This window comes from Canis lupus, chromosome 6 (genome assembly GCF_003254725.2).
Source record: "Canis lupus dingo isolate Sandy chromosome 6, ASM325472v2, whole genome shotgun sequence".
In the NCBI taxonomy this organism is placed as follows: domain Eukaryota; kingdom Metazoa; phylum Chordata; class Mammalia; order Carnivora; family Canidae; genus Canis; species Canis lupus.
The window spans coordinates 28,097,544-28,111,645 of NC_064248.1; the positions used below are offsets into that span (position 1 = coordinate 28,097,544).

The window sequence follows — 14,102 nt, forward strand, 5'->3', positions numbered from 1 at the left end:
AGAAATGTCCCCTAACAGGTTTTTCTCTTTTCTGTAGTGAGCATGAATTTGATCCAGACTCCTATAAGATTCCTTTTGTGATTCTCTCTTTGAAGACATTTGCGCCCCAGGTTCATAGTCTCCTGCAGACACATGAGGGCACTGTGCCTTTATTAAGGTAAACATGTCAAACCATTGAGATATGATGCCTTAGGTCTTCTCTTTAAAGAAGGTCTGCCCTCTGCCTGTACCTCTTCCAAGCAAGTATTCTAGAATGCTTCATCCTCACATTTTTAGCACCGTGCAAGTCAAAGTAGATCTGAAATGGGACCCATTGGCTCAGTACTTCAAGCAAATTAGTGTTTGTGCTGAGTTTTAGAAACATAAGCAATGACTAGGAATGTCTCTTCCCTGCAGAGATGAGATTAGTGTAAGCACTATTCTAGAAGTATGCACACATGCTGCAGGAGTGTACAGGACCTCAAGCAGTAGGTTGTAAAACTTGAGAGAGAGGTGTCCTTCACAAGGCCATATAACCATCCCATGGGCCACATGGTACACTTAGGAAAAGGGCCAGCACTGGATTAGGTTGCCCTAAAGGCACTGACATATTAAAGCAGGTAAATAACTGGCTTGGAACCCAGTTGTGCCTTATTTCTAACTCCCCTCTGCTGGAACATTGTCCAGGAATTTCTGGTATCATCAGAATGCATCAAAGAGATCAGTGCCACAGTGGTTGCCTCCCCTCCCTGGGACCTGAATTTTCATGTTCAAACCCAGATCCTGAAGATTTAAAGAGAAATGATTTATTAACGGATATATTAAAGATTTCTGTTTGGCAGGTGCTTTGGTGTTCCATTATTTTGATTAGCCTACTTTTTCCCCCTGCTTCAGCTTTCCAGATTGTTATGCTGCCGAGTTTGGAGGACTGGAAGTGGTGCAGGAAAATCAAGGGGGTGTTCCCCTAGAACACCTCATCACTTGTGTTCCAGGTGTAAACATCGCCACCGCACAGAATGGTGTCAAAGTGGTCAAATGGATTCACAACAAGCCCCCACCTCCAAACACAGGTGGGAGTCAGGCATTTGGTGTTTCTGAGCCACTGTCTACTGTGAGAGGAGGCTGCTTGCCAAGCACAAAGCACCGTGAATGTCTCCCTTGATCTTTTTTTTTTTTTCCCTTGATCTTTTAAAAACCAAAACTACTCTAAAGTGCTGAAGGTTTGGCAGAACCAGACTTTTTGGAAGTACCACACTCCTGAATGTCTTTAGCCCTAACCTAATTTTGTGAAGCTTTTTGGCTTGTCAGTTGACTTACCTTTTAAAAATCATTCCAGGCATTTGAAAGAAATACCTCTAAATGCTGATTTACCTTTGAAATTCATTCTGGTCAGTATTTCTGACTTTGATAAATGTGAAAACAAATTGAGTTCTCAGTGTGAAGGACCAAGAAATGTAAACGTAGCTTTGGGTGAGTTTCTGAGTTCCTGTCTAATCCCACCACCTGTGAACAACACTCTAAATTATGGCCTTCCTATGGACTCTTCGTTCTCTTTGACCCCAAACACTTCCTCTTTTTGCTCCTTCTCCAAGGGGAAGAAAGGTAAAGATTACCAGGGAAGGAGAAATGTTTGTGTCAGAGCTGCTCACCACCTTCTCCTGCCTTTCCCTCAGTCCTAGACCACACAGGCTCCCATACAGTGTGCTCTTTCTCCTTTGTCATTAGCTTGCCAATGTTGTATAGAAAGGTTTCCATCCAGTTATACTTTTATAATTAAATTTTTTTTCTTAATTGACATTCAAGATAATTAAGAAAATTTTTTTCTTAATTAAGTGGACATTCAAGATAAATGTAAGAACTTCATTCTTACTCAATTTTATATCAGCAAGTTTTATGTTACTGCTTTCTGTGGTTTCCTGAGCAGTTTTTAGCTTTCCTGTGTGTTAGGCTTTTCTGGGCTACCTGCTTGCTGCTCATCTAAATAACTTTGTTTCTGTTGGAAAGTATGTTCCATGGGACCAAGTTACAAATGAGTCTTTGAAATACAACCAGTTTATAAGCTGGAAAAATCCTGTATTAATTTTTACTTCTGCTTTTGACACTTTGCCAAACTACTTTGTAGAACACTGAGAAGTAGTGGTCAAGCATCTGCCAGCCCATAAAGAAGTTTCACTAGCCTGCAGATTATATGGGACCCGAATATAGATGCTGAGAAGTAAAGCGGCCCTTTGGTCTCGTCTCCTTGGTCACGGTTGAGCTTAGGCAGGGGAATGCGGGGTTAGTTACCTTTCTTTCAGTGGTGAAATCCTGCTTTCTATCTGAGGCACGTTCTGTTTTTCTCCCTGTCTAGACCCTTGGCTTCTGCGTTCCAAAAGTCCTGTGGGCAACCCCCAGCTGATCCAGTTCAGCAGGGAAGTGATTGACCTGCTCAAGAGCCAGCCGTCCTGTGTCATCCCCATTAGTAATTTCATCCCATCCTACCACCACCATTTTGCAAAGCAGTGTCGGGTATCAGACTATGGATATTCCAAGCTGATAGAATTATTGGAAGCCGTGCCTCATGTGTTGCAGGTAAGGAAAGCTTAGGGATTATTTGTTTAATGACAGGAACGTTCCTCAGTAGCTTCTTAGTTTTCCCAGAAAACTGTGAGTTTAAACTTAAAGAAGGAACCCGTTAGAGCACTGAGGAGTATTTTCCTTCTAACCTCTGTAGACTGACCCTCCTCTTTCTGGCCCAGACCACTTCAGGATTGTTTATTCTTACAGAAGAGCTGCCATGAACACGGGCTTTGCTCTCACCAATGAGTTGAAGACCAGCTCCTGGACTGGAGCCTAGCATTGGTTCCTAAGGAGTCTTTGCCTTATTGAGAGTGTTCTTTTTTTTTTTTTTTTTTTTTTTTTAAGATTGTATTTATTTATTCATGAGAGACACAGAGAGGCAGAGACATAGGCAGAGGGAGAAGCAGGCTCCATGCAGGAAGCCTGATGAGAGACTCCATCCTGGGACTCTGGGATCATGCCCTGAGCCAAAGGCAGACACTCAACCGCTGAGCCACCCAGGCATCCCAATTCAGAGTTTTCTATATCCTACCTATAAAACAGTTTTCCATTTATAAAATGACTTGGAACACCTTAGCTGTAGGTGTAGGCAAAATTAGTTTAGGCAAAATTAGTTGTGTAGATTAATAATAAGCTTTTTATTTCTATACTCGTGACTCTCTGAGAAGGAGCATGAAGGGCAAACAGAAAGGGAATGGAGGTCCCATTAAAATTTTAATTAAAATTAAAATGATCTGTTGATCATTTTAACCATCTATATTCTGTTGATCTACATGTGTTTGAAAATGCAGATATCATACATAAAAGCACTTATTCTCTGAGAGTAGCAACAGGTGGGAGAGAATGCCATCAGCCAGAAAGTCAATACATGCCAAGGTCTGACAAGTGTAAATAATCAAAAGTATTTGATTTGCAGATTCTCGGAATGGGCTCCAAACGTTTGTTGACCCTTACCCACAGGGCTCAGGTGAAGCGCTTTACTCGGGATTTACTAAAACTTCTCAAATCCCAAGCCAGCAAACAGGTCATTGTGAGGGAGTTCTCACAGGCTTATCATTGGTGAGTTGATGAGAAAGGGGGAGAAAAAAGCAAATATTTAAAACACGTTTTCTTCCCACAAATTTAAAATAATTAACATTTTCTGTTTACCATTCTTTTGGAACACTTAGAAAGTTAATTAAGCAAGTGATATTTCTCATTATTTACCCATTTCCATGGTTAAATTCTAGGTGTTTCTCAAAAGACTGGGATGTTACCGAATACGGTGTTTGTGAGTTGATCGATATTGTATCAGAGATCCCAGACACAACCATCTGCTTATCCCAACAAGATAATGAAATGGTGATTTGTATCCCCAAAAGAGGTATGTTGACTTAAATGTGCTGGAAGACCATTGCATATCTCAGTGGTTATCTTAACACAGAATCCTTTATGCTCCCCCCCCCCACCCCCCACCTCTGTGGTTTCTGAAGATTCCATAGACAGTGCAGTGTGAGAACTCTCACTTAACAGTGGATCCAAGGTTCTTTGGAGCAGATGCAGCCATTTGCCAACAAGAAAAGCAAGTTGGTTTTTTAGAATTCAGTGTAGGGGGGGAAAGGGCATAAGCAGCATTTTCTTGAAATGCCTTCTTCAGCCTGTCTGTGGCTTTTGACACCACAATTATCCAGCTGAGAGTCAGTTGCCATGGCTGTTGGTTGCTTGTCTCTTGTCTTTAACTGAGCTACTTGACTGCACTCTTGAGAAGGAAAGAAGATCCAAGCAAATGTTTTGCTTTATCTTTCACATTTTGGTCATTCTGGTTGAGGTCTGGGAGCTGGGATAGGTGAAATTACATCTATCTACTGTCTTGTTTTCCCAGTAATATTAATCACTGATTCTTAACCTGTGTTCCTGCAGAACACTGATGTTCGTGGAATCATAATACTCCAAAGCTTTTGGAGTAATGTCAGTCTTACCAATTCTAATTTAAAAATAGAAACAAAAATGGAAGCTGAAGATTTTTCTCCCTGTATTTTTGTTAAACTTTCATTGCTCTTTTCTGCTAGCAATTTTAACTGAAGATCAGAAGAAGAAACAAAAAGTATGTGGCTATTGAGAAATGTGATTTTACAAAAATAATTTCTAGGCCACTTTTATAAGTACAGAGACCTGGATGCATGTTAGACTCATATATATAGGATGGGGTGGGTGACAAGGAGCTAGAGAAAATACGTCTAGCTTGCAAGGCGAAATTGCAAGCTAGTATATGTGTATTTGCAAGATGTGTATTTCATAGTATTCCGTGATAGTCTCCTGGCTTCCTGGTGTTGTGCCCTTGAATGCATTTGAAAACCATTCTGGAGAGAGAACATGAACATTTTTGTTTCAGGTTGAATGTGTTCAGAAGGCAGTGATGATATCCCTTGGCTTCTGGGGTAGGACTAACTATAGCAGTAAAGCTTAACACAAATGAGTGGAAGAAAACTGTGACTTCTTTCTTTCTTTCCTTCTTTTTTAAGAGCGTACCCAGGATGAAATAGAAAGGACAAAACAGTTCTCCAAGGATGTAGTGGATTTGCTGCGGCACCAGCCACACTTCCGGATGCCCTTTAACAAATTCATCCCCTCCTACCACCACCACTTTGGCCGGCAGTGCAAACTTGCTTACTATGGGTTTACCAAACTACTTGAACTTTTTGAAGCCATACCTGATATCTTACAAGTGAGTGAAGAGATTCCAATGATGTTTTTCTGAACAATATATGGGGGGAGTGTTTGTTTTTCCCCCAGGCCTATTTTCCTGGGAAGCAGAGAGTTAAGAAATAGGAAAACTTTAAATATTTCGGTCAGAGAAGCTATGTTGTTGGCTCACTTGTGTTTTTAGGTAAACATAGGGTTTTTTTTTCCTATTCAATAAATCATTCTTCAAATTTGTTTCAGATAATTCTTGAAAAAAAGTTGAAATATTTTTATTTCTTAAATGGGATGTCCTTTTATTAGCACCATACTTTTCACATCTTAGGTTGGAGGTGGGGACAAGAGTATACAAAGTGATAGGAATGCTTAGCTGTTAAGCCATTGCTAAGTTGAACTAGATTTCTCTTGTTTTATCAGAATTACTATTTTTGACACCTGAAGTGCTTTTCAGGTTTTTCTCATGTATCTTAAAATACACATTACCTCTTAAGCCTCTTTAAGCATGCGGTTCACTGGTATTAAATACATCATATGTGGGGCACTTGGTGGCTCAGTCCATTAAGCATGGGGCTGCTGATCTCAGCTCACATCAAGATCTCAGTGTCATGAGTTCAAGCCCCATGCTGGGCTCCACAATGGGTGTGGAGCCTACTTAAAAAATAGGTGTATATGTATATATATTACATGCTGTGCTGCCAATTTCTGGAACTTTTTAATCTTGCAAAACTGAAGCTCTATATCCATGAAGGAATGCCTAAGTGCTTCTCAGTCACTGACTGTATATGTTTCTCTGCCATTTAATTCCATGAAGGTAATAACATGTTCACTCTTGCCTTCCTCCTCTGTGTTTTCCAAGGTATTAGAATGCGGAGAAGAAAAAATCCTCACGTTGACAGAGGTGGAACGCTTCAAAGCTCTGGCTGCCCAGTTTGTCAAACTCCTTCGGTCCCAAAAAGATAACTGCCTCATGATGACAGATCTACTTACAGAATATGCTAAAACCTTTGGTTACACGTTTCGTCTCCAAGACTATGACGTCAGTTCAATTTCAGCTTTAACACAGAAACTCTGCCATGTTGTAAAGGTGAGCAGGGTTTTATTTTTATGGACGACAATATGTGGTGGCATCATCATTGCCAGGATGCTTACCTGTGCTTCGCATGTCTCTGTCCACACCTGGCACTATTTACTGCTTCACAGGCAGTGCTTTATATGCCATTAATACATTTAGGTAGTAGGAGATGACTCTGGTTTGGCAGGTAAAAGTGTTGGTCTTGCTCTTTCTTTGGCAAGGGGCCTTGGAACATCTTTTTGAACTGAGGAGATCTCTGTGTTATCCAAGGGTGTTTCTTCTCAGGTGTATCCTTCTAAGTGGATTGTGGTCTCTGAAGTTTTGGGGAGACTGTCATCACTTTCTCCCTCCTTCCCCTTCCAGATTCTGACTCACTTGAGTAGATTTAGAAGCAAGCAAGGCTTATGGCTACCTTAGTTGCTGATAACAGGAGGTTGGAGAGGGTAACTCCTTTTTCCTGCCCTGGCCAGAGCAGCTAGATGGCTTCAAGCTGCCTCCAGCACGAGACCACAAAACTCACTTTAAGGAAGGAGAAGTGGAAGGTGAAACGTACCACCAAGTGGGGGTCAGCCCAGCTTACAGATATGGAAAGGATCCAGTGACATACTGTCTGGTGATGGGGAGAAGAACCTTCACAGGACACAGAGAAGCAGCTGCTGGAGAGCAGGACAGGTGGGAGGAGTGTGGTGCACTCATGGCCACAGAGGAGGAATGGCCTTAGTGTTGCCTGCTGGGAGGATGAGGGAGGTAGGAACTGATATGACCTTTGGGCCTAGCTATGTGGAAGGACATGGTGGTAGTGCTGGCCAGGGTGGGGCCAAAGAAAGGCACACTGAGTGGATTGAGGCAGGAGGAGTAGGAGGGTGACCATGGTGACAGGTGATGCAGACAGCTTTCGGCTTGTGTACTTGTAGGGAGGTGAGTGAGTGCATGGTGAGGGGAGATCACGAGACTGAGTGGGCCAGTGAGCTTTCTGGTGGCCAGCTCCCAGGTGGTCTGCTTTCTGGTGGTCTGCTCCCAGATAGGGAGACCTGAGTTGTGTGGGGGCCACAGGGACAGATCTGCTTGAGGAAGAAAGACAAAAGACAGCTTGGTGGGGCAGGGCAGGGGTCCTGAGGAGGCAGGCCTGGGAACTGCTATTCAGTGGAAGGAGGCACAGCCCTGATATGAGCACTTTGAAGGAAGGGAGTATAGGATGGATGCAAACATACATAAGTGTGATGTTCCTCACTGGGAAGAGGAGGGAGGTACCTTTTGTGAGCTGTTTTTCTCTCAAGTGGATAGTGAGAGCAACTGCATGGAGGAGAAAGGGCGAAAAAGACAGGATACAAGATTGAAGGAGCCATTGTAGTGCATGGGATCGGCCAGGATATCAGGCCAGGGGTGCTGAGAGTAGGGGGAGCTCTGCAGGAGGGAGGCGGTGCCCATAGGGCCACCGTGGGGACAGTCAGTGGTGCAGGGCTATGAGAGCAGACAGTTGAGCTCAAGGTGGGAATTTGCTAGAAGGTGCAAAGAAAAGGCACAGGGACAAAGGAGTTTACAGAGTATGACCAGAATGGCAGTGAATTAATGGCCTGTCAGCACCAAGATGGACCAGAGAGGAATGTGAGGAAGGGAGAGGACTTGAATTGGGAGGACATGGGAGTCTTCGAAGGCAAAGCTGAAGAAGGGGAAGAAGAGCTGATCATTGGAATCTCTTTCCAGTCTCCTACCCCATCTCGAAGGCAGTGGGGCTTCAGTGGATAGCAAGTCTAAGCCGTGACCAGACACTTTGATGAGTGAGGGCAAGCAAGTAGGGAGTTGGGGCATAAGCAGTCAGGATCGGATGGGCTCCAGTGTGCTGCCCTGGCTGCTGCTGCCTCTCCCGGGAGCCTCTGGGAAATGCTGATGCCAGGATTTCACCCCTGCCTCTGAGATTCTGATGTAATTGGTCCTGGTGGGCTCTGAGCATTGGCATTTTTTATAAGCTCCCTAGTTGATTCTGTGCATAGCGTGCATTGAAAATCAAAAGATGTATCTAAGTAGCATCAAAAGAGCAGGTTTTTTTTTTTCTCCTTGAAAGGCTGAAGTTGTAGCAATGATCTGGACATCTGAGATGACGACTCAGATTCCCTAGACTTGAATCTGTTGATTGATTAAACCCTGCATCCTCAGAGGAAATCTGTCATCAAAATCTCCACAAATCTGTAGCCCTGATAAGTGGGGTGGTGGGTTTACCCAACTGACTTCCTGCTTTGGCTGTGGGTGAGCGTCCAAACCAGGGACACACTGGGAGTGTGATGGTTTCTCAAGTGCTACTTTCCTCTCTCTGCCTCTGAGAACCCAAAGCCCTAGAGATTGTGAGTCTGTGATTACCCAGATGAGGCACTGAGATGGGTGGTCTTGGCTAGGAAACCTGACAGAGGGAAACTCTGTGACAGTAAACTTGGTTTGCCTACCTACACCTAAGCAGCGCGCATGCTGAAGCTCTGCCTGTTGTAAATCCAGGGATGGCTCGCTTCACAGACTTGTTCCTCTGCCCGAGGCCTGCGTCTCCCACTTAGCAAATGCTTGTTTCTTCACATGCTGTTTGGTCCCCAAACGATAACCTATGTCTTTTCCAGAAGGTTCCCCTTCCATTTGCACTTCATCACTCCAACCCTGTATCTCAAGAATCAGAGAGAATCAAGGGATATACATTTAGTCAGATAGGAAAATACCCACTTGCTGGCTGGTGATGATGGATTAGTGTGGATGCCTGTAGTCCAAGTGGGCCTTCAGTCTCCACCCCAGTCTAGTCCCTGGGGCACAAATGTGGAGTATGTGGACAACCCTGTGGACTGTCACCTGCAGTCCAGACTAACCCCTTGAGTGCAGCATCCTTCAGTTCAGGGGCGTGGGCCCTGGGATGCCAGCGGCCAGTCTCACCTCCTTGCATAGGGGAGTGGAAGGAGTGCCCTAAGAGAGGATGGTACTGATGGCCACCTGATTGTGGACCAGCAGAAAGGGAGGGAACAGTCCCTGCTCTGGTATGCCACAGCAGCTGGAAACAAACTCACACGTTCACTTCCGTGTAAGAGAAGGAAGTAGAGGTTTTCCCTGTGTTGGTCTCCCTAGCCCCAAGAATAGTAGCTGAGCCAGTGGCTGTGGCCCAATGTGCCATTCTCAATCTGGGAAACTCTGGGACTCTTGTTCCCCCAGATTGCTGACATGGAGTCGGGCAAACAGATTCAGCTGATCAACCGCAAGTCCCTGCGTGCCCTCACTGCCCAGCTGCTGGTGTTGCTGATGTCTTGGGAAGGAGCCACTCACCTTTCTGTCGATGAGCTCAAGAGACATTACGAAACTACCCACAGTGCTCCCCTCAACCCCTGTGAATATGGATTCATGACCTTGACTGAACTTCTGAAGAGTCTGCCCTACTTAGTGGAGGTATGCGTGCTCACAGTTCTGTAGAGCCATCTTACTGAGAACTACTGAACTGTTCCTGGATCACCTGATGGCCTGAGTTAGAGGGTATAACGTGGGAAGAGACCTTTCAGTTATTTTGTTGTTGAACAAATGAGAGAGCCTGGGTGCAGGCACCTTGCCCGAATGAGTGCCCAGCTAAGAGGGAAGCCCTGGCCTCCTGAGTCCTGAGCTAGGGTGCCTTCATGCTACTCCAGGCTGCAGTTTGCTACTGTTAGTTCTTTCTGAATAAAGTAGATGGTGTCGGGACAGAGGGTAGGGGTGGGGCTCTGTCATCAGTTAGGCACAGGTCAGAAAGAAATATTGGTCACCTGGGTAGCCTTTTAAGAACAGCAATTAAGGGGGATCCCTGGGTGGCTCAGTGGTTGAGCACCTGCCTTCAGCCCAGGGCGTGATCCTGGAGACCTGGGATCAAGTCGCACTTTGGGCTCCCTGCATGGAGCCTGCTTCTCCCTCTGCCTGTGTCTCTGCCTCTCTCTCTCTGTGTGTGTGTGTCTCTCTGTGTGTCTTTCATGAATAAATAAATCTTTTTAAAAAAAATAATAGCACTTAAGATGAGAAGAATCCTAGAATACTACAGAAATAGATGAGGTCTCTACACACCCCCCATTATCAAAATTGACCCCAAGAAGTTAAAAATTAGACCAGTTACAAAAAGGAGGCTGTAAGATCATTGAAATTTTACCACTGAAACAGACACCAGGACCAGATAGGTTAACAGTTGGATTTTTGACTAACTTTAAAGAATAACTCCCAACTTCTAAAAATCATTCTAAGCCATGTTAAAAACAAAACCAAAAAAACCTCACCACTTCACTTTATGAAGCCAAAGCAACTTTAAAACTAACACAGTCCCTCAAAAGATAGTGATTCTAAATAGGGTACTAACTAGTCAAGTCCAGCAACATGGGGAAAAGAGTGTTACTGTGTAACCATGTGAGTGATGACTAAGTAGTTAAGAGATGTGGACAAAAACTCTGTCCCTGGCCAAACTCGGGCCGGGCTCCTGGGAACCGCCTTCTAGATGACAGTGCGACTTTGGATGTTAGTAATTGTCCGTCCCCCAACACCCCCTTCCACTTTACCTATATCTCCACTTTCTTTGCTATATTCAGAATTGAGCCCAATTCTGCACTGAGATTCTTTCCTTTTATTGCAGTAGTTCCTGAATAAAATCTGTTTTTCTTACTGTGACTACTGTCCAGCTCTGGTTTGTCCTCACAATATCAAATCCAACATTTTCGAGACTCTCTTAATTATCTATTAAGTGAACAGTGCTTCTAGGCAGCATAAATGGATGATCCAAGACGGAAGGCTTTCCGTGGCCAGCTCGGGTTGGGAAGTACCCCTTCCCTTGGAGATTCTCAGCACACATTAAGAGTCTGAAAAGGTTTATGGTAAAGAAACTTGTTTACTTGAGGCCAGAAGAGCTTTTGGGGTTTCTTCCCCTACTGCCCCCCTCCTTTTTAAAGACTAATGGCGCCATCCCGCAGCACAGCATTCCTCAGACCCCCACTTTGGGAGAGGAGGTTCATTGGCTGCAGTCCCTGCTGTCCAATGCAGTTCTCTCTCTCTCTCTGGGGGTTTGCTCCCTCCTCACTGTGTCCTTCAGTCTGAGACCCCCAAGTCTGCCAGTTTCCCTCCTTCCTGACAGTTTCCAGACCTCTGCCATCCCCGACACACAGATAGTACTGAAGTTTGTTCAAGGCGAAGGAGATCCTTGAATGAGCGCCCCCTCTTCCCAGGCTTATTGCCCATTTTCGAATTGACTTGGCACCTTTTCACTCTCAGCTGGAGGCCCTGGCTCCTAGGGGGCATGGCCAGTCACTCTGGAAGTTTCTAATGCCACAATTTTCTCTTGAACCAGGTTTTCACTAATGATAAGACCGAAGAGTGTGTGAAGCTCACAAGCCTGTATTTGTTTGCCAAGAACGTGCGGTCTTTACTTCATACTTACCACTACCAGCAGCTTTTTCTTCATGAGTTTTCCATGGCCTATACCAAGTATGTTGGAGAAACACTGCAACCCAAGACCTATGGCTACAGTAGCGTGGAGGAGCTCTTGGGAGCAATTCCGCAGGTGGGTGTCCTCTGAGCTGCTTAGAGAGCATCTTCCTGGAGAGCCCCAGGTTCACTCTCCTGAGCACAGAAATGAAATGCTTCCAGGAGAAGAAAATGGCAGGCATTTCAAAAAACATACTGTTGGCATTAAAGGAACGATTTTAGCGTTTCTGCTTCATTCTACAAGCCTTTATTAAATTCCTGTATGCCAGGTGAGTAAGTTGTAGCCCCTTTCCTCAGAAAGCTGTCAGATAATGGAGAATAAGGGCACCTGGCAGGTGAAGAGGCGGTGTGGTCAGTGCAGCCTTGGGTGGATATAGCCCATGCCCAGACTCGGGGTTCCTTCCAGAGTCTCAATATCAAGGATTTATAGAAATGAACCATGTGACGAAGAGGGGACCACATAAGCAGATGCAGAGTAGTGACAAGTAGTGTGGAATATTGAGGGCATTAAAAACCAGTTAGGGGCCCACCAGTGGAGTTAGAGCTCATGCATGGAGGGCCTTGCTCCTCCAGGTAAGTAGAATGACCTGGAAGAGAGGAGCGGGGAGCCTCGGGTTTGTGTGTGAAAGGCACCAATGTCACCACGGTATCCAGAGTAGCAAGAGGGGAGGAGGGAGCTTGGTGAGTACCCTGGCCATGGCCAGAGCACAGGTGAGAGTGAGAACAAGACTGAACCTGTGCGAGGGGCAATAAAGCGCCCAGGGAGGCTGGGTGGAGACTTGGTGACAGATGCATGTCGGGAAGTGCTGGGAGCCAACAGCCTCCATTCCTACTCTTGCTTGGCTGAGGTGGAGAGAGGACTCTGTTTCAGGATTAGGACCGGGAGCTTAGTTTGAGAGGTCTGGAAGTTTTGCATGAATTCTTTTATGGAATATTTAGTTTCTGGGGAAAATAGTAAGGACTCTTGTGTGATAACTGTCTTCTTTAACAGACCAGAACTGATGTAGAGGAGATAGTCTTTCTAAAAGCCATAAAATATTTTTAAAGCTGAGTCGCACCATTTTTAGACCACACTTCTTATAAGGGGCGTGTTTCTGCCACCTGTTACTTTAAAAGCTAAAGAAAGTATAGAGGAATTTTCCTTGGCATTGGTTTCTAATTTCTAATATATTTAGGGTCACCACAACAGGTCACGTTCTTCCTGGATTTAGGGCTTATTTCCCCTCCTTTTCCACTGCTTAACCAGTAGTATGTCTTGTGTGCAGGTGGTCTGGATAAAAGGACATGGTCATAAGAGAATTGTAGTGTTAAAAAATGACATGAAAAGTAAGTAAGCCCCCATCCCCTCCCCACTTCAGAAATCCCAGTTCTCTCACTGACTTCTCCCTCTGACGGGTGCTCTTGATCCCCCAGGTCGTTTGAGTTCACTCAGCCTGGCCCCCACCCATCCTGAAAACCAGCCTTCATCCACAGAGCACATTCTGGTGGCCCCTGAATCTCGCATAGCCTCGGAACTCACCCTTGGAGCAGGCAGCGATGGTAAGCAAGGCAAAGCCCAGCCAAGCTTGTGAAAGTCTCAGAGAACTGGCTGGGAGTGGGTGGGAGTCAAGGACAGCAGGGGACCATCTTCATTCATTCAAGTTAAGTCTTGGTACATTTTCCGAAACAGTGTGGTATTCAGTTGATAACAGAAAAACCAGCCTGCACTTGATAGCATTTTATGGTTCCTGGTTCAGGTTCTTTTTTTTTTTTTTTTTTTTTTTTTTTTTTTTTTTTTTTTTTTTTTAATTTTTATTTATTTATGATAGTCACAGAGAGAGAGAGAGAGGCAGAGACACAGGCAGAGGGAGAAGCAGGCTCCATGCACCGGGAGCCTGACGTGGGATTCGATCCCGGGTCTCCAGGATCGCGCCCTGGGCCAAAGGCAGGCGCCAAACCGCTGCGCCACCCAGGGATCCCCTGGTTCAGGTTCTTGAAGGATGTTGACACCCCTGTAATGACAATATGTCAGCTCAGTTCAGACGTTAGAGGAAAAAATTTTTCTGATGTTTGTTAAAACAGTACTTTAAGATGATTTCAATAGGGTCAACTTTGCTGCACCCGGGGAGGGAGATGGAGGTCAACTCTGAGTACAAGGAGGAGCAGAGATGTTTTAGTCAAGGAGCAAAGTGAGGGGGCGTAAGTGTGGGCGGACATCACTGGAAGATATCAGGGTGGAGGAATGAGGACCTTGATCAAAGAGCAGGGATTGGAGGGGCAGGAGGGGGGTATTCTCGCAAAACGGACTTCCCAAGATGGTTGCTAAGACTGGGCTCAGTAAGGACCAGACAAACACAGAAAGCCAAGGTCAAGGCCTTGTGGA

The 14,102-nt window shown here is 45.1% G+C and overlaps 2 protein-coding genes across 14 annotated transcripts in view; one reads left to right on the forward strand and one right to left on the reverse strand.

Moving 5' to 3' along the window:
• Nucleotides 1–14,102, forward strand: part of MARF1 (meiosis regulator and mRNA stability factor 1) — a 41,120-nt gene that overhangs the window by 21,360 nt on the left and 5,658 nt on the right. For 12 of the 13 annotated variants that reach the window (XM_025416424.3, XM_025416425.3, XM_035717643.2 and 9 more), the window contains 11 exons: nucleotides 38–157; nucleotides 874–1,049; nucleotides 2,330–2,550; nucleotides 3,455–3,597; nucleotides 3,768–3,901; nucleotides 5,040–5,242; nucleotides 6,074–6,301; nucleotides 9,470–9,700; nucleotides 11,604–11,816; nucleotides 13,006–13,066; nucleotides 13,154–13,279. In XM_025416424.3, coding sequence (XP_025272209.1) covers nucleotides 38–157; nucleotides 874–1,049; nucleotides 2,330–2,550; nucleotides 3,455–3,597; nucleotides 3,768–3,901; nucleotides 5,040–5,242; nucleotides 6,074–6,301; nucleotides 9,470–9,700; nucleotides 11,604–11,816; nucleotides 13,006–13,066; nucleotides 13,154–13,279 — 1,856 coding nt within the window. The remainder of the gene's footprint in view (nucleotides 1–37; nucleotides 158–873; nucleotides 1,050–2,329; nucleotides 2,551–3,454; nucleotides 3,598–3,767; nucleotides 3,902–5,039; nucleotides 5,243–6,073; nucleotides 6,302–9,469; nucleotides 9,701–11,603; nucleotides 11,817–13,005; nucleotides 13,067–13,153; nucleotides 13,280–14,102) is intronic. The other variant, XR_007411260.1, reaches the window with a different exon arrangement.
• BMERB1 (bMERB domain containing 1) overlaps nucleotides 13,517–14,102 on the reverse strand; it is a 130,275-nt gene continuing 129,689 nt past the window's right edge. Inside the window, exon 6 of the mRNA XM_035717647.2 lies at nucleotides 13,517–13,731. Within this exon, the coding sequence (XP_035573540.2) occupies nucleotides 13,532–13,731 (200 nt within the window). The 3' untranslated portion in view covers nucleotides 13,517–13,531. The remainder of the gene's footprint in view (nucleotides 13,732–14,102) is intronic.